We start from the raw sequence: 26,015 nt of genomic DNA on the forward strand, positions 1-26,015 counted from the left end.
CGTGAACCCGGGAGGCGGAGTTTGCAGTGAGCCGAGGTCGCGCCACTGCACTCCAGCCTGGGGGACACAGCGAGACTCCGTCTCCAAAATATAAACATAAAAAAATTAGCTGGGTTTAGGCCGGGTGCAGTAGCTGACGACTGTAATCCCAGCACTTTGGGAGGCCAAGGCGGGTGGATCACGAGGTCATGTGTTCGAGACCAGCCTGGGTAACATAGTGAAACTCTGTCTCTACTAAAAATACAAAAAATTAGCCGGGCGTGGCTGGGCGTGGTGGCTCACATCTGTAATCCCAGCACTTTGGGAGGCTGAGGCGAGTGGATTACCTGAGGTCAGGAGTTTGAGACCAGCCTGGCCAACATGGTGAAACCCTGTCTCTACCAAAAATACAACAATTTTCCGGGCATGGTGGCACACGCCTGTAATCCTAGCTATTTGAGAGGCCGAGGCGGGAGAATTGCTTGAACCTGAGAGGCGCAGGTTGCAGAGAGCCAAGACTGTGCCACTGCACTCCAGCCCAGGAGACAGTGTGAGACTCCATCTCAAAAAAAAAAAAGTTATCTTAGTGGTGTGTGCCTGTGTTCCCAGCTACTCAGGAGGCTGAGGTGGGAGGATTGCTTAAGCCCAAGGGGTGGAGGCTGCAGTGTGCCATGATTGTGCCACTGCAGTCCAGCCTGGGTAAGGGAGTAAGTAAGACTCAGTCTCAAAACAAAAACAAAAACAAACTCATTTTCTGAGTGTCTTCGATGTGCCACATGCTGGTTCACAAAGGTGAAAAGTCACAGTCTTGCTCTGAAGAAGTACTAAGTCCAGCAGGGAGGCCGGGGCGCGGTGGTTCATACCTGTAATCCCAGCTACTTGGGAGGCTGAGGCAGGAGAATCGTTTGTACCCGGGAGGCGGAGGTTGCGGTGAGCGGAGATCAAGCCATTGCGCTCCAGCCTGGGCAACAGCCAGACTCGGTCTCAGACAAAAAAAAAAAAAAAAAAAAAAAGTGGTGTGGAAAGGGATTGGTGCTGACTGGGATGCTGATTGGTTGGGAGACCAGATAAAGCAGGGAGGCAGAGGCCAGAGCGCTGCAGGTCCTGGGGATTTTATATGTCATCCTCCAGTGACTGGGAAGGATTGAAGAACTTTTCAGTGGAAAAATAGGATCCCATTTGCATGTTAGAAAGAAACCAGGCCGGGTGCAATGGCTCACGCCTGTAATCCTAGCACTTTGGGAGGCCGAGGTAGGTGGATCATTTGAGGTCAGGAGCTCGAGACCAGCCTGGCCAACATGGTAAAACCCCGTCTTTACTAAAAATAGGAAAGTTAGCTGGGCGTGGTGGCGGGCGCCTGCAATACCAGCTACTTGGGAGGCTGAAGCAGGAGAATCAATTAAACCCAAGAGGTGGAGGTTGCAGTGAGCCGAGATCGCGCCACTGCACTCCAGCCTGGGCGACAGAACGAGATTCAGTTTCAAAAAAAAAAAAAAAAAAAAGAAAGGAAAAGAAAGGAGCGGGGTCAGGATTAGGCGTCATGGGGCCCAGATTTCCCCCGGCCTGATCTCACCTGAATCAGTGCTGAACCAGCCGACTGGGCCGAGGAGCCGCTTGGGGGCGACCGAGAGCCCATCCATTTCCCCTTTAAGACCAGAGCGGAAGAGTAGAGCGAGAAGGACCTTTGTGTCGGCGGGGAATAAATATGCCCGCCCCTTTAAGAAGGCGGAGACGCCCGAGTGGCGGCGTCTTCGAATGAGGTCTGAGGCGCTGCCCCCAGTCTTCCGGCGACTTTCCCTACATCGCAGAGACGCTGCCCTCTGACCCCACCCTGGGAGCACTATCCCTCGGAGTCCTAGACTTCCACCTGGGTCGTATCCGAGGCCCCGGCGACTCTCCGGACTCGGGGTGCCGGGCCAACTTTCCCGCCGAGGCCCACCGGCCGTCGCCATGGTAATGCCGCGCCCAGCCTGGGGGTCGGCGGGCCGCAGGGCCCCCCTGGCCTCTGGAACTGCTGGTGGGGTTCCAGCCCCTCGCCCGGGCAAGCTGCAGGACCGGGGTCTGGATGGAGGTTCGGGGGAGTCGGGAGACCTGGGGTCTCGGCAGGGCTTGTCATGGACGCGCCGGAGACCCTGAGAAAGCATTCTTCTCCCCTGGGCCTCAGTTTCCCTCCTGTTGCCTTCCTACTCTCCTGGGAAACCTCCTTTTCCAGTGCGCTCAGACGTCACTACCGCTTGGGTCCATCCCTTTCCCCTCTCCGCCCCACCCGTTCCACTTTTTTTTTTTGGACGAAGTCTCGTTCTGCCGCTCAGGCTGGAGTCCAGTGGCGCGATCTCGGCTCACTGCAACCGCCGCCTCCCCTCCACCCCTTTCTCTCTGACCCTTAGAGTCTTGGGAACTGTATCGCCAGCTGTAGTTCCTGCGGCTCTGGTATCTGGGATTAGGCACCACCTCTGCTCTGGGTTTGACACTCGTCTGGAGCTGGCTACAGCAGCCCTGCTGGCTAGAAAGAAGGAACCGTGGGCTGGGGTATCCTACTGTCCTGGGACCCTAGTTTTTGGGCCTTGGATTAGATAGGGAAACTACTGGCTTCATTTACAGAAACAATGCCACTGCGGATGTGTTTGGATTTATGGTAGTTTCTCTCATGTTTGACATTAGATTCGTCAGGGGAAACCTTTGGGATATTGCAAAATCCTTAGGCCCAAGCCAGGTGCCGCGACTGACACCTACTTTTGTTTGTTTGCTTGTTTGCTTTTTTGAGACAGAGTCTCACTCTGTGGCCCAGGCTGGAGTGCGGTGGTGCGATCTCCGCTCACTGCAACCTCAACCTCCCAGGTTCAAGCAATTCTCCTGCCTCAGACTCCCAAAAAGCTGGGATTACAGGCGGGCACCACCACCCCAGCTAATTTATTTCTATTTTTAGTAGAGATGAGGTTTCACTTTGTTGGCCAGGCTGCTCTTGAACTCCTGGCCTCAGGTGCTGCACCCGCCTCGGCCTCTCAAAGTGCTGCGATTACAGGAGTGAGCCACAACACAGCCTGTGGCTGATACCTATAATCCCAGCACTTTGGAGGCCAAGGTGGGAGGATCACTTGAGCCCAGGAGTTCAAGACGAGCCTGGGCAACATAGTGAGGCCCTATATCTACAAAAATTTTAAAATTAGGCTGGGCGCAGTGGCTCACACCTATAATCCCAGCACTTTGGGAGGCCAAGGCGGGCAGATCACAAGGTCAGGAGTTCAAGACTAGCCTGGCCAACATAGTGAAACCCTGTCTCAACTAAAAATACAAAAAAATTAGCCAGGCATTGTGGCTTGGCCTGTAATCCCAGCTACTCGAGAGGCTGAGGCAGAAGAATTGCTTGAACCGGAGAGGTAGAGGTTGCAGTGAGCTGAGATCGTGCTGCTACACTCCAGCCTGGGTAACAGAGCAAGAAGGAAAAAAAAAAAAAAAGAAAATTAGCTAAGCATGGTGGCGGACACCTGTAGTCCCAGTTACGAAGGAGGTTGAGGTGGGATGGTCACTTGAGCCTAGGAGATTGAGGCTGCAGTGAGCTATGATCTCGCCATTGCACTCCAACCTGGGCAACAGGGCAAGACCCTGTCTAAAAAGACAAAAACAAAATGTTTACGCCCATGTGCATAGTCCTGGAGAACTGCCATTGCTCCCCTAGGCAGCCTTCCCTTTGTCCCCTTTCTTTCCTTCCAGGATTGGTGCAGATGGTTCTGAGTGGATTATGTTACAAGAAAGTGTTTTAATCTTTTTTTTTTTTTTTTTTTGAGATGGAGTCTGAGTAGCTGGGATTACAGGTGCCCACCACCACGCTCAGCTAATTTTTTGTATTTTTAGTAGAGACAGGGTTTCAATATGTTGGCCAGGCTGGTCTCGAACTTCTGACCTTGTGATCTGCCCCCACCTCAGCCTCCCAAAGTTCTAGGATTACAGGTGTGAGCCACCACGCCTGGCCTAATTTTGTATTTTTAGTAGAGATGGGGTTTCACCATGTTAGTCAGGCTGGTCTCGAACTCCTGACCTCAGATGATTCACCAGCCTTAGCCTCCCAAAGTGTTGGGATTATAGGCATGAGCCACCGTGCCTGGCAGAAAGTGTTTAAATCTTTTTCTAAGAAGTGGGTTTCACTATGTTGCCTAGGCTAGCCTGAAACTCCTGGACTCTAGGGATCCAGCCACCTCAGCCTCCCAAGTAGCTGGGACTGCGGGAATGAGCCACTACACACAGCTAAGTAAGTTTTTTAGAACACTTAGGTCTTTTTTTTTTTTTTTTTTTATACAGACTCACTCTTTTGCCCAGGCTGGAGTGCAAGCTCCTCCTCCCGGGTTCAAGCAATTCTCCTGTCTCAGCCTCCCAAGTAGCTGGGATGACAGGCATGAGCCACCATGCCCAGTTAACTTTTGTATTTTTAATAGAGACGAGGTTTCTTCATGTTGGCCAGGCCTGACCTCAGGAGATCCACCTGCCTCAGCCTCCCCAAGTGCTGGGATTACAGGCGTGAGCCACCACGCCCGGCCCTAGATCATTTAAGTCTTTAACAAAATGCCGTTTCTTCTCATTCCTTAGTCCTTTCCCAGCCATTGCAAAAACAAACAGAAAACAATATATCTGATGGTATTGTTAGTGCTGGGAAGAAGCACAGTGAGGACAGAATGTGCTTGCAAATGGTATTTCTCAACCCCAGTTGGTTTGTTTTCTTTTCAGGCGTGCAGTTTGCAGAAGCTGTTTGCTGTGGAAGAGGAGTTTGAAGATGAGGTAGGGAAGTGTTGGTGATCAGAGGTGGCAGATAAAGTCTTAAAATATAAACACTCAGGTTCAGAACATCTTGGAGTAGCCTGTACCAGCCTCCTTTTAGTTGATATGTGTATGTTTTTGCCTGTGAGATGCTGAGAAGTGATGAGAAATGTAAACAACCTACTTAAGTGTCTTAGAAACAAAAAACCAGAGAGATGAGTTGCCTAATTGTCATACCTTTCATTTATAAGGGCTCTTTCCTGGAAGATGTGTCATCTAGCTGATTTAATTCACCTCGGTGATAACATATTTGTGGTGGGAAAGGCAGTGTATGTAGAGCCAGAACCATGTAACAGACAGCATAGTTACTGAAGAGCAGGAGGCCAGGGGTCAGCAATTGGCTATGTGAATCAGGGCAAGTTACTTTATTCTCTAGTCTTCTGTTTTCTCTTCTGCAATATGAGGGATGCTCTTCTGTCTCAGATTTCTTCCTTTCCCTCTGTCTAATCACAAAATAGGGGGTGCGACTAGATCCAAAGCTCACACATTAGAATTACCCTTGTCTAGGCCCTACCACACACCAATTAAATCGGAATTTCTGGGAATGGCCCAGCCAGGGATAATTCTTTTTTTTCTTTTCTTCAACATTTATTTTAAGTTCAGGGGTACATGTGCAGGTTTGTTACATAGGTAAACATGTGCCATGGTGGTTTGCTGCACAGATCATCGCATCACCTAGGTAATAAGCCCAGTATGCATTAGCTATTCTTCCTGGTGCTCTCTACCTCCCTGCCTGTGGCAGCCCCCAGTATGTGAACTTCTTTCTTTTTTTTTTTTTTTTTTTTTTTGAGACGGAGTCTGGCTGTGTCGCCCAGGCTGCAGTGCAGTGGCCGGATCTCAGCTCACTGCAAGCTCCGCCTCCTGGGTTCACGCCATTCTCCTGCCTCAGCCTCCCGAGTAGCCGGGACTACAGGCGCCCGCCACCTCGCCCGGCTAGTTTTTTGTAGTTTTTAGTAGAGATGGGGTTTCACCGTGTTAGCCAGGATGGTCTCGATCTCCTGACCTTGTGATCCACCCGTCTCGGCCTCCCAAAGTGCTGGGATTACAGGCTTGAGCCACCGCGCCCGGCCTGAACTTCTTTCTTTATTTGGAGACAAGATCTCTTTCTGTCACCCAGGCTGGAGTGCAGTGGCACAATCACGGCTCACTGCAACCTCGACCTCCCAGGCAGAAGTGATCCTCCCACCTCAGCCTCCTCAGTAGCTGGGCCTACAGGTGTGTGCCGCCATGCGCAGCTAACTTTTATTTTTTTTGTAGAGATAGGGTCTTACTAAGTTGCCCAGGCTGGTCTCGAATTCCTGACTCAAGTGATCCTTCTGCCTAGGCCTCCCAAAGTGCTAGGATTACAGGTGTGAGCCAGCAGGCCCGTCCTGATTTTTGTTTTCACAAATAATTCACAACTGCTGTTTTGTCAAGGAGATGTGTCCTTGTCTTTGTCTTTCAGCTTTGGAGATGTGTGATTACAGGCTGAAAAGGTGACTGTTAAAATGACCCTCTTGGGTCTTACCAGGTGATGATGGGACTGCTAGGCAAGTAATTTACTTTCCTCTAGTAAAGGACTCTGACAGCTGAAGTTTCTGTTCCCTGAAAATGGCAGATCAGTCCCTTCCCCCTTCCTAAAGCAGAGGACATCATGTCTGAGAGTGAGCTCTTTGGGAGAAAAAAGATCATCAACCTCCAGAGTCATCAGGATTTTATTACTGCTATAGTTCTGGTCATTATTATTATTGTTGAGTTCTATGGTGGTCCTGCCTGAGTATGAGACTCACTTAATAATGCACAAAGCAAGGCCGGGCGTGGTGGCTCAAGCCTGTAATCCCAGCACTTTGGGAGGCCGAGACGGGTGGATCACGAGGTCAGGAGATCGAGACCATCCTGGCTAACACGGTGAAACCCCGTCTCTACTAAAAAATACAAAAAACTAGCCGGGCCCAGTGGCAGGCGCCTGTAGTCCCGGCTACTCGGGAGGCTGAGGCAGGAGAATGGCGGGAACCCGGGAGGCGGAGCTTGCAGTGAGCTGAGATCCGGCCACTGCACACCAGCCGGGGGAACAGCCCACCCCCCCCATCAAAAAAAAAAAAAAAAAAAAAAAAATGCACAAAGCAGGAAAAAGCCTTTCTCTAGCCCAGACAATCCAGTGCGGCAGCAGAGGGTGAGGGTGGTGGGGACCCTCCTGTCAGTTAAATCAGCAGTTCTGACTCAAAACCACCCTCAGAACAGGTCTGTTGCTCTTGAAGGTGTCAATCTCACCTCGCTTCCCAACTGGAATCCATACTTTATTTAACTTGGCTGAAAAGCTATATTTAACTTCTGCCTTTTTTGCTGGCTCCAAGGCCTCTCTGGCTTACTGAAGGGTAGCTATCTCTGTGGTGTGTGTGTGTGTGTGTGTGAGAGAGAGAGAGAGAGCACACGAGTGTGTACTGGGGATGAAGAGTGAGCTAAGGACAGGCAGCATGACCAGCTGGATAGATCCCTGTTTAGATAACAGGCCAGACATCAGGAAGTGGTCTCGTTGAGATGGTTGTTGTGTGACCTAGGGTGATTTGTCTGACTTCTTGGTGCCCTGGAACATTTGCTTCTCCTGCTGTCCTCCTCTAACTGCCCGTCTCCCCACCCATGAAGACTGAAGAAAGAGAAGCTACCTGAAGACTTAGCCTTAGATTGGAGTGTTTTTGATAGAGCCTTGTGTAGGCCCATGGGTGAGGTCAGAGGTGGTAAGAGACAGAGAAACCACCATTGCCTTTCATGCTTTGGTTTCTTTTTCTTTTTCTTTCTTTCTTTCTTTCTTTTTTTTTTGAGACAGTCTTACTGTGTCACCCAGGCTGGAGTGCAGTGGCACAATCTTGGCTCACTGCCAACCTCTGCCTCTCAAGTTTAAGCGATTCTCCTACCTCAGCCTCCTGAGTAGCTAGAATTACAGGTGTGCACCCCCATGCCCAGCTCATTTTTTTATTTTTAGTAGAGACAAGGTTTCGCCATGTTGGCCTGGCTGGTCTGGAACTCCTGACCTCAAGTGATCCTCCTACTTTGGCCTCCCAAAGTGCTGGGATTACAGGCATAAGCCACCATGCCCGACCCTCATGCTTTGGTTTCTTTCAAGTGTCTACACACAAACATACATGCTATGTTCCTGAACAGTAAAAGCAGAGGGGTTCTTGATTTCCAGATGCCAAGACCTATCATCTCTGCTTCCTTGTAGGATTTCTTGTCTGCTGTGGAGGATGCAGAGAACCGGTTTGCTGGCTCACTGCCTGTGAATGCTGGGCGTCTGAGACCTGTCTCTTCTAGGCCACAGGAGACTGTGCAGGCACAGTCCTCCAGGCTGCTGCCGTTACACCCCACTGCTCCCTCAGAGGCTTTGGGCCTGCCAGACCTGGACCTCTGCCTCCCTACCTCCAGCATGCCCAGTGCCGACAGCCGTCCATCATGCATAGGAACAGCTCCCCTAAGGCCTGTCTCTACTTCCAGCAGCTGGATTGGCAATCAGAGAAGAGTGACAGTGACAGAAGTGCTCAGAGAGCCAGCAAGACCTCAATCCTCAGCCCTACACCCCCTACTCACCTTTGAGAGCCAACAGCAGCAAGTTGGTGGCTTTGAGGGGCCTGAACAAGACGACTTTGATAAAGTCCTGGCAAGCATGGAGTTGGAGGAGCCTGGCATGGAGCTGGAATGTGGAGTCAGCAGTGAGGCCACACCAATGCTGCCTGCCCAGCAGCGGGAGGGTTCAGTATTGGTTAAAAAGGCCTGGTTAGTTGATCTGAGTGGATCTTGCCAGAAGGAGCCCGTGCCTGCCACCCACACAGCGGGCATCATGTCAGCCCAGGATGAGTCTCTAGATCCTGTCGTCCAATGTAGGACTCCACGACCCCCCTTGAGACCTGGTGCTGCGGGTCACCTTCCTGTTCCAACTGCCTTAACAGTTCCCACTCAGCAACTCCACTGGAAAATCTGTCCACAAGGCCCCTCTGTTCAAGCACTTCAGCCTCTCCAAGGTGCTAGAGGGACCATTCAGAGCAGCCCTCAAAATCGTTTCCCTTGTCAGCCATTCCAGTCTCCAAGTTCCTGGTTAAGTGGCAAAGCTCATTTACACAGACCTCGAACTCCCAACTCAAGCTGTTCTACTCCCTCAAGGACTAGTTCTGGATTATTTCCTCGGATACCCTTACATCCCCAAGCTCCACTGTCTTCCATTGAGTCTCCTGTTGGTACCCCAAAAGGTCCCCATTCCTCCCTGGGTCCCCAGGGAGCTCTGCAGACACCCATAGTCACCAACCACCTGGTGCAGCTGGTCACTGCTGCCAGCCGGACACCCCAGCAGCCCACTCATCCCTCCACCCGAGCCAAAACTCGCCGTTTCCCCGGCCCAGCTGGAATCCTGCCTCACCAGGTGAGTGAGCTGACTTTCTAGGATTTGGGGGGCAAGGGAGAGAAGCAGGGTTCCAGCATTGTCCAGCCCTAGCATATCTTCCCTCCTGCAGGGAAGGAAGGAAGGAAGTGCAGAGAGGCTTTTCAAAGCTGTAGGAGAAATAAAAGGGAAGAATTGAATGCTAGAAAATCCACCGTGGGGCCGGGCGCGGTGGCTCAAGCCTGTAATCCCAGCACTTTGGGAGGCCGAGACGGGCGGATCACAAGGTCAGGAGATCGAGACCATCCTGGCGAACCCGGTGAAACCCCGTCTCTACTAAAAAAATACAAAAAACTAGCCGGGCGAGGTGGCGGGCGCCTGTGGTCCCAGCTACTCGGGAGGCTGAGGCAGGAGAATGGCGTGAACCCGGGAGGCGGAGCTTGCAGTGAGCTGAGATCCGGCCACTGCACTCCAGCCTGGATGACAGAGCGAGACCCCGTCTCAAAAAAAAAAAAAAAAAAAAAAGAAAATCCACCGTGAAAGAAGTGCTTAAGGCTCTGAGGACATCATAATTTTCTTTTCCTTTTTTTCCTGTTTTTGAGATGGAGTCTTGCTGCGACGCCCAGGCTGGAGTGCAGCGGCGCGATCTCAGTTCACTAAAACCTCTGCCTCCTGGGTTTAAGCGATTCTTCTGCCTCAGCCTCTTGAATAGCAGACTACAGGCCCCCGCCACCATGCCTGGCTAATTTTTGTATTTTTAGTAGAGACAGAGTTTCACCATATTGGCCAGGCTGGTCTTGAACTCCTGACCTCAAGTGATCTGCCTGCCTCGGCCTCCCAAAATGCTGGGATTGCAGGCGTGAGCCACCACGCCTGACCCTCTTTTCCTTTTTTTTAAGAATTAGAGACTGGCTATGTTGCTCAGGCTGGTCCTAAACTGGGCTCAAGCCATTCTCCTGCCTCAGCCTCCCATGTAGCTGGGACTACAGGTATGTACTAGGGCAGGAAGTCATTCATGTGCATTTTTTTTTTTTATTATACTTTAAGTTCTAGGGTACATGTGCACAACATGCAGGTTTGTTACATATGTATACTTGTGCCATGTTGGTGTGCTGCGCCCATCAACTCGTCAGCACCCATCAACTCGTCATTTATCATGTGCATTTAAGGACTTCCTATGTGTTGGACAATTTGCTTGGAACTGAGAATACAGAGATTAAAAGAAATAGTTCCTGTCCTGAAGAGCTTACAGTGAAATGGAAGAAACAGATGCAAACAAACAAACATGCACGAAGTGCACAGTGTGAATAGGGGTCATTCTCTGGGTGCTGGGGAGACACTGGCTCTGCCTTAGGCTTGCTGAGTGGGCTTTGGATGGATGAGTAGGAGGTTAACAGGTGTGTGGCGGAGCGGGAGCTGTGCTCTGTGGATGTTCTGGCAGTGGGAAGGCAGGGAAGAGCATATGTAAAGGCACAGAGGCAGAAGAGCAAGGTGCGCTCAGATCCACAGAACAGTTCATTGTGGCAGGTGTGGGGAAGCTGGGGCTGAAAACGAGACAGCCCTGGTGAGACTTGGATTAAACTAATCTTGGATCAGATCCCAGATAATTGGACTCTGAGGATCTGGACTGGTTGTGATAGGTATGCCCTCTTCCTCCCATTTTAAGGGTGTTTGAAACAATTTCTGCCTGTTACTTGCTCTTCCCTAGCACGTTAGCAGACATCCAAAGAGGCTGTCTATGTTCCTCCTGGGCTGGATCTTCCTGGAGGAAAGGGTTAGGACTGGGGAAAGCTGCCCCTTTGCTCATCACAGGCTTCTCAATTTTTCTTTTTCTTTTTGAGACAGAGTCTTGCTCTGTCACCCAGGCTGGAGTGCAGTGGCATAATCTTGGCTCACTGCAACCTCTGCTCCCCGGCTTCAGGTGATTCTCCTGCCTCAGCCTCCCGAGTAGCTGGAATTACAGGCATGCGCCACCACGCCTGGCTAATTTTTGTATTTTTGGTAGAGACAGGGTTTCTCCATGTTGGCCAGTCTGGTCTCGAACTCCTGACCTCAGGTGATCCACCTGCCTCAGCCTCCCAAAGTGCTGGGATTACAGGCATGAGCCACCGGGCGCCTGGCCAGGCCTCTCTATTTGGGTCACTGCCCCCTTCAGGCAGCCCTGGTTTTTGTGCCTGGGCTAGCTCCAGCTTCCTCACATTTCCAAACCAATCCCCAAAGTATCTTTTTTGAGCTGCCAAAGAGGCTCCTGAGACTTTGTTAGGAGAGATGTAATATGTGTTAATTGTCTCTGATCATTTCCTGAACTCATTATGTAATCCAGACAAAAAGCTGTACTTGTAAATAACAGTTGCTGAGCTTGCTCTCACCTTCTCCTTCTCTCCCCTCTTAGCAGAGTGGGAGAAGTCTGGAGGACATCATGGTTTCCACACCCCAAACTCCGACCCATGGTGCTCTGGCTAAATTCCAGACAGAGGTAACTTATGCAACTGTTAACTTTCTGGGTGTGATTTGAGAGTGAGGGGCATCCCCGTGTGTTTCAGGAGTTAAATATCAAGAGCTGATGCTGTTAGGCCTGTTTGCTGGTGTCACACACTAAAAGGCATTTGAGGCAGGTAGTTGGGGGAGGCAGCAATTTTACTGGCATTAAGCGAAGCCTGTCCTGGTGCCAGGTAGGTATTATCTGGTGCCATGGGTCCAGCCTTCTTTCCCATCTAAGAAACAAAGGCCCAGCTAGCTCCAGCTTCCCCCAGGGGAGGAGACTGTGATAAGTAGTATGAGATTGTGTCTCAGGAGCCCTTACTCTCAGGTTTCTGACAACCGAGCTAGGAGGGATCTGCCTTCTCTTGCCTTTGCTGGGTTCCCTTTGGTGGGTGAGACCCAGCTTCCCTCCTCCTTGGGATTCTGGTTGACCTGCTCTGCCCTCAAACCCAGTTTTGCTTTTAATTCTCCCCAGTATTTTTTCTCTGCTGTAGCTCCACAGATCCGCCAGTCCATTTCAGATCCAAAGCAGCAAATACTCTCTGGATTCGAAGCATGTATTAATGTAAGAAGGTTAATTGTTAAAGCTAGAAGCATCCCAAATAAAATATGACTGGTTTCAAAATGGCTAAGCCACTCTGGAAGCCTATAAATATATGCGGTGGATCCCTATCCCTAAGACTTTTTGAGTCTGTTACAAAAAATAAGCTTGGATAGCCTTCTGCTTCAATGAAGTTAAAGTCAGGAACTGATTTTATTTTATTTTTTTATTTTATTTTATTTTATTTTTTTATTTTATATTTTATTTATTTATTTATTTATTTATTTATTTTATGTTATTTTAATTTTTTTGAGACAGATTCTCGCTCTGTCGCCCAGGCTGGAGTGCAGTGGCGTGATCTTGGCTCACTGCAACCTCTGCCTCCTGGGTGCAAGCTATTCTCCTGCCTCAGCCTCCCGAGTAACTGGGACTACAGGCGCGTGCCACCATGCCCGGCTAACTTTTGTATTTTTAGTAGAGACGGGGTTTTACTGTGTTAGCTAGGATAGTCTCCATCTCCTGACCTCGTGATCTGCCCGCCTCAGCCTCCCAAAGTGCTGGGATTACAGGTGTTAGCCACTGTGCCCAGCCAATTTTTGTATTTTTAGTAGAGAGGAGGTTTCACCATGTTGGCTAGGCTGGTCTCGAACTCTTTTTTTTTTTTTTTTTTTTTTGAGACGGAGTCTCGCGCTGTGTCACCCAGGCTGGAGTGCAGTGGCGCGATCTCGGCTCACTGCAAGCTCTGCCTCCCAGGTTCAGGCCATTCTCCTGCCTCAGCCTCCGAGTAGCTGGGACAACAGGCGCCCGCCACCACGCCCGGCTAGTTTTTTGTATTTTTAGTAGAGACAGGGTTTCACCATGTTAGCCAGGATGGTCTCGATCTCCTGACCTCGTGATCCGCCCGCCTCGGCCTCCCAAAGTGCTGGGATTACAGGCTTGAGCCACCGCGCCCGGCCTCGAACTCTTGTTTTCAGGTGATCCACCTGCCTCGGCCTCCCAAAGTGCTGGGATAACAGGTGTGAGCCACTGTGCCTGGCCCAGGAGCTGATTTTATTAAAAATTTGTTTTTCGTACCTAGTCTTGCAGATAGGACCTGATTTTACAAAGGAAAAAAAAAGAGTATCTGCTGAATGAAAGCTGTGATATGCAACAAGATTATCACATGCTTCAAATGCCAAAGCAATCAGAAAAAAAAGAAAAAGAAAAAATAAAGAGGCTGGGTGCGGTGACTCATGCCTGTAATCCCATCACTTTGGGAGGCCAAGGCAGGCGGATCACAAGGTCAGGAGATCGAGACCATCCTGTGAATAGTGAAATCCCATCTCTACTAAAAATACAAAAAATTAGCCAGGCATGGTGGCAGGCGCCTGTAGTCTGAGCTACTCGGGAGGCTGAGGAGGGAGAATGGCGTGAACCTGGGAGGCGGAGGTTGCAGTGAGCACTCCAGCCTGGGTGACAGAGCGAGACTTTGTCTCAAAAAAAAAAAAAAAAAGATTTCACATGCCATTTTCTGGCCTTGGAGATAAATGAGAGGAGAGATTGTGGCCATTGTACTACAGTTTTTCCGAGGGGATTTGCCTTTCCTCTCTCATCCTTCCACCCTGTTTCAATCAACAGTCTGTAGCAAGGTAGACCTATTCATACAGGCTCCCCCTCTGCTCTGTGGTACCAGATTGTTGCTAGTTCCCAGGCATCCGTGGAGGAGGATTTTGGGCGAGGGCCCTGGCTGACCATGAAATCTGCGCTAGGCCTGGATGAGAGAGACCCTAACTGCTTCCTCTGTACCTACAGCATTGTCATGGTGCTGCGCAAGGTAAGGATTCTGGGTGCTGAGACCCATAGGAAAGACCGTTTTAATCCCTCTATCTGACCTACTGCCCTACTCCACCTTAGGAAGGGGCTGTTTGCTCCCTCGTACCCTATACGAGCAGCAGCACAAAGTCCCTTTGGTTGTATCTTCCACTGACCGACCTTTTCACTGTCATCCATAGGATTGGGCCCAGGTGGAAGGAGAGCGTGGGTTATGGCATGCTTCTGCCCTTCCAGGCCCCGGATGGGGTGGGGTGAGCACACTGCCACCCTCAAATCTCCCCAGTGGTTAAGGGTTGTGCAGAGACATGCCAGTACTTGTGCCAACATATCCCTGCCTGTGACTGCTATGATGGAACACTGTGTAAACATATATAAACGAAAGTGCTGGATGCAGTGGCTCACACCTGTAATCCCAGCATTTTGGGAGGCCGAGGTGGAAGGATCACAAAGGTCAGGAGTTCGAAACCAGGCTGGGCAACAAAGCAAGACCCTGTCTCTACAAAAAAATGCAAAAAAAAAAAAAATGAATTAGCTGGATGTGGTGGCGCATGCCTTATAGTCCCAGCTACTAGGGAGGCTGAGGCCAGAGGATTACTTGATCTTAGGAGGTTTAGGCTACAGTGAACTATGATCATGCCACTGCACTCCAGCCTGGGCAATAGAGCGAGACCTTGTCTCCTTTAAAAAAAACCCAAGGCTGGGCATGGTGGCTCACACCTATAATCTTAGGAGGTCAAGGCGGATGGATCACCTGAGGTCAGGAGTTCAAGACCAGCCTGACCAACCTGGAGAAACTCTGTCTCTACTAAAAATACAAAATTAGCCGGGCATGTTGGCACATGCCTGTAATCCCAGCTACTCGGGAGGCTGATGCAGGAGAATTGCTTGAACCTGGAAGGCAGAGGTTGCGGTGAGCCAAGATGCACTATTGCACTCCAGCCTGGGCAACAAGAGTGAAACTCCGTCTCAAAAAAAAAAAAAAAAAAACAGGCCAGGCGGGTTGGGTCACGCCTGTAATCCCAGCACTTTGGGAGGCTGAGGCGGGCAGATTACTTGAGGTCAGGAGTTCGAGACCAGCCTGGCCAACATGGGGAAACCCCATCTCTACTGAAAATACAAAAATTAGCCAGGCTTGGTGGCACACGCCTGTAATTCCAACTACTCGGGAGGCTGAGGCTGGAGAATAGCTTGAACCCAGAGGCGGAGGTTGCAGTGAGCCAAGGTCGCGCCACGGTACTCCAGCCTGGGCGACAGAGCAAGACTCCATCTCAAAAATAAAAAAATAAGCCGGGCGCGGTGGCTCATGCCTGTAATCCCAGCACTTTGGGAGGGTGAGGCGGGCAGATCAGTTGAGGTCAGGAGTTTGAGACCAGCCTGGCCAACATGGTGAAACCCCATCTCTACTGAAAATACAAAAATTAGCCAGGCATGGTGGCACAAGCCTGTAATTCCAGCTATTCGGGAGGCTGAGGCTGGAGAATCACTTGAACCCGGAGGCGGAGGTTGCAGTGAGCCAAGGTCGTACCACTGTACTCCAGCCTGGGCGACAGAGCAAGACTTCATCTCAAAAATAAAAAAATAGGCCGGGTGCAGTGGCTCATGCCTGTAATCTCAGCACTTTGGGAGGCCGAGGCGGGTGGATCACGAGGTCAGGAGTTCAAGACAAGCCTGGCCAACATGGTGAAACCCCATCTCTACTAAAAATAAAATCAGCTGGGCCTGGTGGTGGGCACCTGTAATCCCAGCTACTCGGGAGCCTGAGGCAGGAGAATCGCTTGAAACCAGAAGGCGGAGGTTGCAGTGAGCCAAGATTGTGCCACTGTACTCCAGCCTGGGCAAAAGAGCGAAACTCCGTCTCAAAAGAAAAAAAACCCCAAAATTTAAAAATAAATAAATAAAAAACCCAAACAAAAAAGAAAGGAGGCAGGGGAGAGAAATGAAGGACCTCCCAGCTCTAGGTCTGCCAGAGAGACAGATGGGATACCTCTTTGTCCTCCACAAGAAGATCATCACTATAACTATACTCTGACCCCTCCTACCCCCGGTTTCCCTGGCACACTTGGAGACCTGGGAAGTCACAGGTGGGCCATAGAAGGCTCAGTATATGCCTCTCCTTGTAAACAGGCAGCCCTGAAGCAGCTTCCTAGGAACAAGGTTCCCAATATGGCGGTGATGATCAAGTCCCTGACTCGGAGCACAATGGACGCCAGTGTGGTTTTCAAAGACCCCACGGGTAAGGAATTAGGTCCTAGATTGTCTGATGAGTGGGCTCCATTGAGGACAGGAAATGAGGAGGAATCACCCTCTCCCTTTGCAGACAGGAAAACTGAGGCAGCGAGCAGCCCACTTCCCAGCCAGGGCCCATACCAGTTGCTGTGCTGCCCTTGACCCCGAGACTGATGAGCCATGTGGTATTTGCAGGAGAGATGCAGGGGACAGTGCACAGGTTGCTGCTGGAGACGCGCCAGAATGAGCTGAAGCCTGGCTCAGTGCTGCTGCTGAAGCAGGTATGGGGAGCAGCTGTCTACACCACTGCCACCTGGATAGAGCCCCCAGTGTCTGTCTCCTTACCTGTCTGGCTGCCTTCCTCTACAACACCAGGCATGGAGTAGCTGAACCATTGCTAGGCCCTGGCTTGAGGAGCTGAGGGAAGGCCTGCAGCCCTTGAGCTGGCTCCCATTCTTCAAGGTGGATGGGGGTGGAGGGTTGTGTTGAGGGGAGAGTGTGGCAAATGGTTCTCTGGCACCAAGGCTAGGCAGAGGACACCAAGTGAAAAGCAGGTGGGAGCCAGGTGGCCATCTGGCAGCTCCCAGTGCTCTATCAGGACACTGACCTTCCCTTTCCTTGACTCTAGATTGGAGTGTTTTCTCCTTCACTTCGAAATCACTACCTCAACGTGACACCCAACAACCTGGTCCATATTTACAGCCTGGATTCTGGGGATGGGAGCTTCCTCAAGCCATCTCAGCCCTTTCCCAAGGTAAGAGGAGCAGGATGGAACAGGGGACTGGTAGGGCCCTCCTTCTGCCTGGATCTTCTGATTTCTTCCTCTCTTCCACCCTGGGGAGCAGGTGCTCTGAGGTGAAAAGGTATCTTTGGGGACAGGACCATCTCCTATCCCTCATCTGGCCGCCTGGCAGATGGCTCAGTAACAATACCTAGAGGAGCAGCTGGCTTCTTGGTGATCCCTGAGCATCTGATGGCAGGCTTGAACATCTGAGAGGATAGGAGTCACTTGAGAACTAACCAAGTAGAGGGCCCCCCAGGGGGTGGCGGCAGTAAATGACTGAGGGTCAGATCTGCTACAGGTGGCAGTGTGGAGAACAGTGAGCTACAAGTGGCCTGTCAGGTGAGCCAGCACCTGCTCTGTGTCTTCCCTCTTGGCGTCTGCCTCTGCTAAGTTAGGGGAAAGCTGCACAGAACACTGGTGGGGACATCCTCTTTAGGAACTGAGACAAGCATTTGGCATTTATGGGAGGTGAGCATGGGCTTCCAGGCAGATGCACTCCAGGGTAAGAGTGCAGAGCCTGGGCTTGACATGCCCTGCCCCCACCACCTTCCTGGGATCTTGTGTACTGAAAACGTGTACTGTGACCTTGGGCAAGTCCTGTCGCTTCCCTTGCTGTTGCTTCATCTGTGGTACGTTTGACTTGATGACCTCTAGTCACCTTAGAGGTTTTCGTCTAAGCTCCAACTTTCCACTTCCATTTTCCTCATCTTTCCCCTTAGCCCCTCCATTTTCTCTAAATCTCCCCACTTCCAAACCCTTTCTTTTTCTTTTTTTGTTTTGTTTTGTTTTGTTTTGTTTTGTTTTTTTGAGACAGAGTCTCGCTCTGTCGCCGGGCTGGAGTGCAGTGGCTGGATCTCAGCTCACTGCAAGCTCCGCCTCCCGGGTTTACACCATTCTCCTGCCTCAGCCTCCCGAGTAGCTGGGATTACAGGCGCCCGCCAACTCACCCGGCTAGTTTTTTGTATTTTTTAGTAGAGACGGGGTTTCACCGTGTTAGCCAGGATGGTCTCGATCTCCTGACCTCATGATCCACCCGTCTCGGCCTCCCAAAGTGCTGGGATTACAGGCTTGAGCCACCGCGCCTGGCCCTTTTTTTTTTTTTTTTTTTTTTTTGAGACAGAGTTTTGCTCTGTCACCCAGGCCAGGGTGCAGCGGCGTGACCTTGGCTCACTGCAACCTCTGCCTTCCAGATTCAAGTGATTCTCCCAGCTCAGCCTCCCAAACAGCTAGGACTACAGGCACATGCCACCATGCCTAGCTAATTGTTTTTATATTTTTAGTAGAGACAGTTTCGCCATATTGGCCAGATTGGTCCTGAACTCCTGACCTCAGTTGATCGGCCTGCCTCGGCCTCCCAAAGTGCTGGGATTATAGGCATAAGCCACTGTGCTCGGCCTATTTTTCTTTTTTTTTTTTTTTTTTTTTGAGACGGAGTCTTGCTCTGTCACCCAGGCTGGAGTGCAGTGGCCGGATCTCAGCTCACTGCAAGCTCCTCCTCTCGGGTTCACGCCATTCTCCTGCCTCAGCCTCCCGAGTAGCTGGGACTACAGGCACCCGCCACTTCGCCCGGCTAGTTTTTTGTATTTTTTAGTAGAGACGGGGTTTCACCGTGTTAGCCAGGATGGTCTCGATCTCCCGACCTCGTGATCCGCCCGTTTCGGCCTCCCAAAGTGCTGGGATTACAGGCTTGAGCCACCGCGCCCGGCCTATTTTTCTTTTAAATTTCAAATTATCTATACTCATTGAAATAAATCAAAATAGGCTGGGCGTGGTGGCTCACGCCTGTAATCTCAACACTTTGGGAGACCGAGGCAGGTGGATCACAAGGTCAGGAGATCGAGACCATCCTGGCTCACATGGTGAAACCCTGTCTCTACTAAAAATACAAAAAAATTAGCTGGGCATGGTGGTGTGCACCTATAGTCCCAGCTACTTGGGAGGCTGAGGTAGGAGAATGGCCTCAACTCGGGAGGCAGAGCTTGCAGTGAGCCGAGATTGTGCCACTGCACTCCAGCCTGGGCGACAGAGCGAGACGGTGTCTCAAAAAAAAAAAAAAAAAAGAAGAAATAAATGAAAATAGCACAGAATAAGCGAAAAATGGATCCCAGCCTTCCCCACTCCTATTTCCTAGGGCTAAGCATGGTTGACCATTTAATTACCAGTACTTATTTAGTTTTTTGAGATGGAGTCTCACTCTGTCACCCAGGCTGGAGTGCAGTGGTGTGTTCTCAGCTCACTGCAACTTCACCTCCTGGGTTCTAGTGATTCTCCTGCCTCAGCCTCCTGAGTAGCTGGGATTACAGGTGAACGCCACCACACCTGGCTAATTTTTGTATTTTTAGTAGAGACGGATTTCACTATGTTGGTCAGGCTGGTCTCGAACTCCTGACCTTGTGATCCGCCTGCCTTGGCCTCCCAAAGTGTTGGGATTACAGGCGTGAGCCACCACGCCTGGCCTAGTTTTTGTATTTTTAGTAGAGATGGGGTTTCACCATATTGGCCAGGCTACTCTCAAACTCCCAACCTCAAGTGATCCTCCTGCCTTGGCCTCCCAAAGTGCTGGGATTACAGGTATCAGCCACCGTGCCTGGCTTTAATTATCAGTTTTACTTACCTGCCCATATATTAGCTATATATTCCTTTGGGGATTGTTAACAGCTAATTTTAAATCTCAGGTTAACTCAATGTATTTCTGAATGACCTCTTCACTGTCTGCTCTAGTTATATAGAATCCCTAAAACATCAGATACCAACAGAACTAGAAAAGAAAATCAGCCAAAAGAGGTTTTGTTTTGTTTTGTTTTATTATCTGCTGCTTTGGGTGTTTGGTGTTTCAGCTCCCTCCCTTCAGCATGGGCCTGGGTGGCTGGCCCCTGCCATACTCTTCCATCATATACTCTTCCATCATATTTCTTTCTTTCTTTCTTTCTTTTTGCAGAGAGGGTCTCACTCTGTTACCCAGGTTGGAGTGCAGTGACACGATATCGGTTCACTGCAACCTCTGCCTCCTGGATTCAAGCGATTCTCATGCCTCAGCCTCCCGAGTAGCTAGGATTACAGGCGCGCACCACTATGCCCGGCTCTGTTTTTGTATTTTCAGTAGAGACGTGGTTTCACCATGTTGGCCAGGCTGGTCTCGAACTCCTGACCTCAAATGATTCACTGGCCTTGGCCTCCCAAAGTGCTGGGATTACAGGTGTGAGCCACCACACCTGGCCCCATCATGTTTCTTTCCTGAGCCCCCCACTGTTCCTTTGAGGTTGTCTGGGTAGAGATGATGCCACCTGAAGGGATTTCAGGGTCACAGGCATTGGTAACCAGATCCTCTGTCCCCAGGATTCAGGGAGCTTCCAGCATGATGTGGCTGCAAAGCCCGAGGAAGTCTTCAGAACAGCACAGAAACTAGAGGCAGAGGCGTCCCCTGAGGAAGAACTCCCAGAAGCAGGTAAGGCAGTCAGCCCATCTGGGAGCAAGAGAGGTTCAATTTCCTGTTGAATAGCTGAACCAGAATCTTCCTGGCTACATCTTGTTCCTCTTTCCATGAATCTTTGGATCTTATATAATCTTACAGAAATCAGATACAGTGTCTTGTTTGACAAGGCTGCAGGCCACAAACTCATTAACAGTGTGATGGGGCCGCATAAAACAAAGCGTCATCCACAGGTTTCCCCCATTTTCAGGTTATGTGCCATCAGCCACAAGGAGGAAACATCACCATCCCCTGTCCAGATGGACAGGCGCTATCTTTGTGCCACACTCTGAGTCCTCCGTGGGCTGACGACCGGACCACAGAGGCAGATTTCCCATCCTGACTAACCTTAGAGGAGTGCTGAGGAGTCAGACGTCCACGTGGTTTTTGGGAGAACCAGGCTACAAACCAGAGAGGCCCAAATGCAGACCCCTTGTGGTTGGGCCAGCTGCTTCCTCAGGAGGCAACATCACCCAGGTGAAACTAACACCATTCATGATCTAGTTTTAGCTTTTTGTATTTTTATTTTAATTTTTGAGACGGGTCTCATTCTGTTGCCCAGGCTGGAGTGTAGTGTTATGAACACGGCTCACTGTAGCCTCAGCCTCGCAGGCTCAAGCAGCCCTCCCATCTTAGCCTCCCAAGTAGCTGGGACTACAGCCATGTGCCACTATGCCCAGCAATTTTTAAATTTTTTGTAGAGACAGTTTTGCCATGTTGCCGAGGCTGGTCTCGAACTCCTGGGGCTCAAGTGATCCTTCTGTCTCTGCCTGCCAGAGTACTGGGATTAGAGGCATGACCTACCACGCCCAGCCTGGTCTTTAGCTTTTCAATTCCAAAAATTCAATCCTGTCTGGCCCCAAAGTTTACAGGATTATTTGTGAGCAGAAACCTACCCAGGTGCCAAGGCAAGAGACTGAAGGCACAAACTGTTCCAGTATAATAAAGAAAATAGAATAAGAAAAGTTATACTAGAAATAGGATATAGAGATGATTACATATGGATATTACCAATCATTAGTTTTTAGTACTAATCTCTGCATTATCATTGTAACCAAGAAAAGGACCAGCCAATACAGAGTCAGGAGCTGAAGAGACATTGTAAGAAGTGACCAGAAGACAAGAGTTGGGTGCCAGATGTAGGGTCCCGGCCTAAAGACTTTAATACTTTCACTGATTCGCTACTGCTATCTTCCAAGAACTTAAAAGAAGAACCAGGGGCCGGGCACGGTGGCTCAAGCCTGTAATCCCAGCACTTTGGGAGGCTGAGACGGGCGGATCACGAGGTCAGGAGATCGAGACTATCCTGGCTAACACGGTGAAACCCCGTCTCTACTAAAAAATACAAAAAACTAGCCGGGCGAGTTGGCGGGCGCCTGTAGTCCCAGCTACTTGGGAGGCTGAGGCAGGAGAATGGCGTAAACCCGGGAGGCGGAGCTTGCAGTGAGCTGAGATCCGGCCACTGCACTCCAGCCTGGGTGACAGAGCGAGACTCCCGTCTCAAAAAAAAAAAAAAAAAAAGAAGAACCAGGTTTGCAGGCGGAACATAAAGTGGACAAGGAGCGTGCCCACTGAAGCACAGCACCACAAGGAGAAGTTTAAGCCTCTGGATGACTGCGGGCACGCCTGGCTGATATCAGGCCTCCCACAAAAGCTGGTGGAGCAGAGTGTTCTCTAACTCCCCCAAGGAAAGGGAGACTCCCTTTCCCGGTCTGCTAAGTAACAGGTGCCTTCTCAGGCACTGGAGCTACCGCAAGACCAAGGTCTACTAAGTAACGGGTGCCTTCCCAGGCACTGGTGCTACCGCAAGACCGAGGTCTGCTAAGTAACGGGTGCCTTCCCAGGCAGTGGAGCTATTGCTAGACCAAGGTGTCCTCAAGCGGCCCTTATCAGGGTGTGACAGAGGACTTTCACTCTTGTCTTCTGCTCACTTCTGGTTGGTTTTTTTCTCGGTTACAATGATAATGCAGAGATTAGTACTAAAAACTAATGATTGGTAATATCCATATACAGTCATCTCTATGTCCTATTTCTAGTATAACTTTTCTTATTGTAACTGTTTTATTTATTATACTGGAACAATTTGTGCCCTTCAGTGTCTTGCCCCGGCCCCTGGGTAGGTTTCCACCCACAATTATAGATAGGTGTTCTCACACTACCTAATTCACAGTATACCAATGGATGAACCACAAAGGCCATTATATCTTGTGAAAAAGCGTATGTCCCTTATCCTAGAATCTTGCATTGCCTGGGAGCCTGCACTCTTTCTTTGTGAGACAAGCCAAGGCATCACCAGAATGCCAGAAGGTTGCTGGTAGTCACAGAGAATTGACTATAGAATATTAGGGCTGGTGGGCTGGATGCAGTGGCTCACGCCTGTAATCCCAGCACTTTGGGAGGCCAAGGCAAGTGGATCATGAGGTCAGGATATCGAGACCATCCTGGCTAACACGGTGAAACCCTGTCTCTACTAAAAATATAAAAAATTAGCTGGGCGTGGTGGTGGGCACCTGTAGTCCCAGCTACTCGGGAGGCTGAGGCAGGAGACTGGTGTGAACCCGGGAGGCGGAGCTTGCAGTGAGCTGAGATCACACCACTGCACTCCAGCCTGGGCGACAGAGAGCCACCCCGTCGTGAAAAAAAAAAAAAAAAAATATATATATATATATATGGGCTGGTGTCACATCTTCAGTGTAGGGACAGACCTTTGAGCAGGAAGCTACTAATGGTGGCCCAACAGTGCTGAAGACAAATACTTATTCTTTTTTTTTTTTTTTTTGAGATGGAGTCTTGCCCTGTCGCCCAGGCTAGAATGCAGTGGTGCGATCTCAGATCACTGCAACCTCTGCCTCCCTGGTTCAAGCAATTCTTCTGCCTCAGCCTCATAGTAGCTGGGATTACAGGCACGTGCCACCACACCCGGCTAATTTTTGTGTTTTTAGTAGAGACGGGGTTTCACCGTGTTGGCCAGGCTGGTCTCAATCTCCTGACTTTGTGATCCGCCTGCCTCAGCCTCCCAAAGTGCTGCGATTATAGGCATGAGCCATCGCACACAGCCCAAATACTGATTCTTGATTCTTACCCTGATTCCTAGTTTCCTAGCCCAAGCCGATTGCCATTCCCCTTCATTTCATACCGTGTTTCTCTAGACAGTCACGGTGTAGTTAATGCAGGGGAACTTTTTTTGTTATAAGCAAATTCCAGTCCTACCTCCCTGGGTACAGTGCCAGTCGCCATAATGAAATTGTGAATGCTCCCCAAACTAACTTTTGTCCTTCCTTCCAGCAGTGATATTTACTGAGTGCTCTTGCCAGATGAAGAGCTAGGCTCTTGGGTATAGCTTACAGACGTCTAAGTTACTCCCAGGGTTTTCTGATCCCATCCAGTAGGCAGGAGTTTTCTAGTTGGCAGCAGGGGCTCTGGTGTCAGATGGAGCCTGAGTATGCTCACCTTGGGCAAGTTGTTTTACCTCTTAAAAGCTTGTTTCAGGTAAAATGGGGTTGATAACAAGAGCTACCCGGAGATGCCCTACCTATGAATGGTTATTGAGGCACACAGCAAGCACTCAGTCAGTATTAGCTGCTGCTAGTAAACAATATTGCTAGGGATTATTGAGGTCAGCTGTTTCCAAGTTCTCAGACATAAGTACCACATCTGAGAACTGTAGTCTAACACAGGCACTTTGAGGAAGGGGGTGATACTTTCCACTGTCAGATGAGAAGCCAATTAAGGAACTGTGCAACTCTGAACACATCTAATGGCTTTTCCTAGCCGTCTTTCTCCCTCAGCCAATGAGGGTTGCACTAGGTGACCTCTGAAGCCTTCCTGTTTGGCACTATGACTGGATGGAAGGAGAGGAATCAGTGAGTCCCAGGGGAATTCTCTTCCTCATCAGAATGGCCCAGGGATTACGCCCCTGCCTTTTGTCATATATGGGTACAGGGGGAGCAGAGGGAAGATTGAAGTCAGGCCAGCCTCAGGCCCATTGGCATGGGTACCACTGCCTGAAGGAGCTGCCTGTCCAGCTGTACAACCAGGCCCAGGCCCTCCTGAAGGGCAGAAACTTTGGACCTGAGTCATTCGGAACCCTGATGTTGTCACTAAGGCTACCCATCATTCCCCTCTCTGTAGATGACCTGGATGGACTCCTGAGTGAGCTTCCTGAGGAATTCTTCTGTGGGACCAGTAGTTGAGACTGCCCCAACACAGGACACGCACCGTGAGCAGGCAGCTCTGGGCGTGTCTGGTCACGTCCAAGGGGGAGAAGAAGGCCAGCATGATTGGAGAGTGGACACAGCGGGGGGCTTCTGTGGTTGCTCCCACCCTGGGTGTTTTCCCTGAGAGCCCCCTCATCTCTGCGCTGCCCTCACTTTGGGCTTTCCTTTGCTGTTGGCCCCAGAATCTGGCCCGAGACTGGCTCTCCAGCCAACAGGAAAGGCATGTCACCCTCGCCTTGGGTGTCCCTCTCCTGCCTCAGCTTAGCTTTAGAGGATATTGGGCCTGGTTTTCTTGCCCCTTAATACCCTAGTCCCTGGACAGCTGAGGAGCCGGAAGAAGCCACACCACAGCAATGGCGGCCTGCCCCTCTGCACAGGGGAGGAGCATGCTCAGGCTTCCTCTGCTTTGTCTCTTCAGACCTGTGGTTGCTCTGCTCATCCGTGCCCAAGGTTCCCAGGTGCAGGACAGAGGTGTGGCCTATTGTACCTTGTTCTGAAATAAAGCAGCTCCTGCTTCTTCTGCCTCCCTTTCTTTTCCACCCCCTGCTGCTTCCTGCCTGCCCTGCTAGTGCTGTGTGGCCACAGAAGGGCTCAGGCAACTGTTTATCTCTTTTTTTTTCTTTTTTATATAGTTTTAGACTTATAAATTTATAGACTTATTGCAAAGAGAGTACAGAGAGTTCCCACATACCCCACACCCAGTTTCCCAGTTATTATTTTATTTATTTATTTTTGAGATGGAGTCCCACTCTGTTGCCCAGGCTGAAGTGCAGTGGTGCCATCTCCGCTCACTGCAACCTCCACCTCACAGGTTCAAGGGATTTTCCTGCCAGCTGGGCGTGGTGGCTCACACCTGTAATCCCAGCACTTTGGGTGGCCGAGGCGGGCAGATCATGAGGTCAGGAGTTCGAGACCAGCCTGGCCAACATGGTGAAACCCCGTCTCTACTAAAAATACAAAAATTAGCTGGGCATGATGGCACGCACCTGTAATCCCAGGTACTAAGAGGCTGAGGCAGGATAATTGCTTGAATCCGGGAGGCGGAGGTTGCAGTGAGCCGAGATCATGCCGCTGCACTCCAGCCTGGGCGCTGGGTGACAGGGCAAGACCCCGTCTCCAAAAAAAAAAAAAAAAAATCTCCTGCCTTAGCGTCCCAAAGCTAGGATTACAGGCAACACACCACCATGCCGGCTAAAAATTTTTTTTTTTTTTTTTTTTGAGATGGAGTTTCACTCTTGTCACCCAGGCTGAGTGCAATGGTGTGATCTCGGCTCACTGTGACTTCTGCTTCCTGAGTTGAAGCGATTCTCCTGCCTCAGCCTCCCAAGTAGCTGGAATTACAGGCGCCTGCC

General features: G+C 50.4%; 1 protein-coding gene across 10 annotated transcripts; it reads left to right on the forward strand.

The window, feature by feature from the left end:
• The first annotated feature begins 1,690 nt into the window (after nt 1–1,690).
• HROB (homologous recombination factor with OB-fold) lies at nt 1,691–25,179 on the forward strand. 10 transcript variants are annotated; one of them, XR_002518158.2, is made up of 11 exons: nt 1,691–1,932; nt 4,699–4,749; nt 7,988–9,175; nt 11,526–11,609; nt 13,828–13,968; nt 16,092–16,200; nt 16,389–16,474; nt 16,822–16,947; nt 20,314–20,422; nt 20,658–20,923; nt 24,578–24,685. XR_002518158.2 is itself a non-coding variant. In XM_003913156.5 (10 exons), the coding sequence occupies exons 1-10, from the start codon at nt 1,930–1,932 to the stop codon at nt 24,637–24,639; spliced, it is 1,959 nt and encodes a 652-aa protein (XP_003913205.1). In that variant the 5' UTR covers nt 1,691–1,929; the 3' UTR covers nt 24,640–25,179. The 10 variants fall into 10 exon arrangements, 5 of the variants coding, with proteins under 5 accessions (XP_003913205.1, XP_021784955.1, XP_021784953.1 ...); XR_002518160.1 differs by lacking the exon at nt 1,691–1,932 and adding an exon at nt 4,130–4,225; XM_003913156.5 differs by lacking the exon at nt 20,658–20,923 and having other exon boundaries at nt 24,578–25,179.
• The last annotated feature ends 836 nt before the right edge of the window (nt 25,180–26,015 follow it).

Source organism: Papio anubis, chromosome 17 (genome assembly GCF_008728515.1).
Source record: "Papio anubis isolate 15944 chromosome 17, Panubis1.0, whole genome shotgun sequence".
Classification (NCBI taxonomy): Eukaryota; Metazoa; Chordata; class Mammalia; order Primates; family Cercopithecidae; genus Papio; species Papio anubis.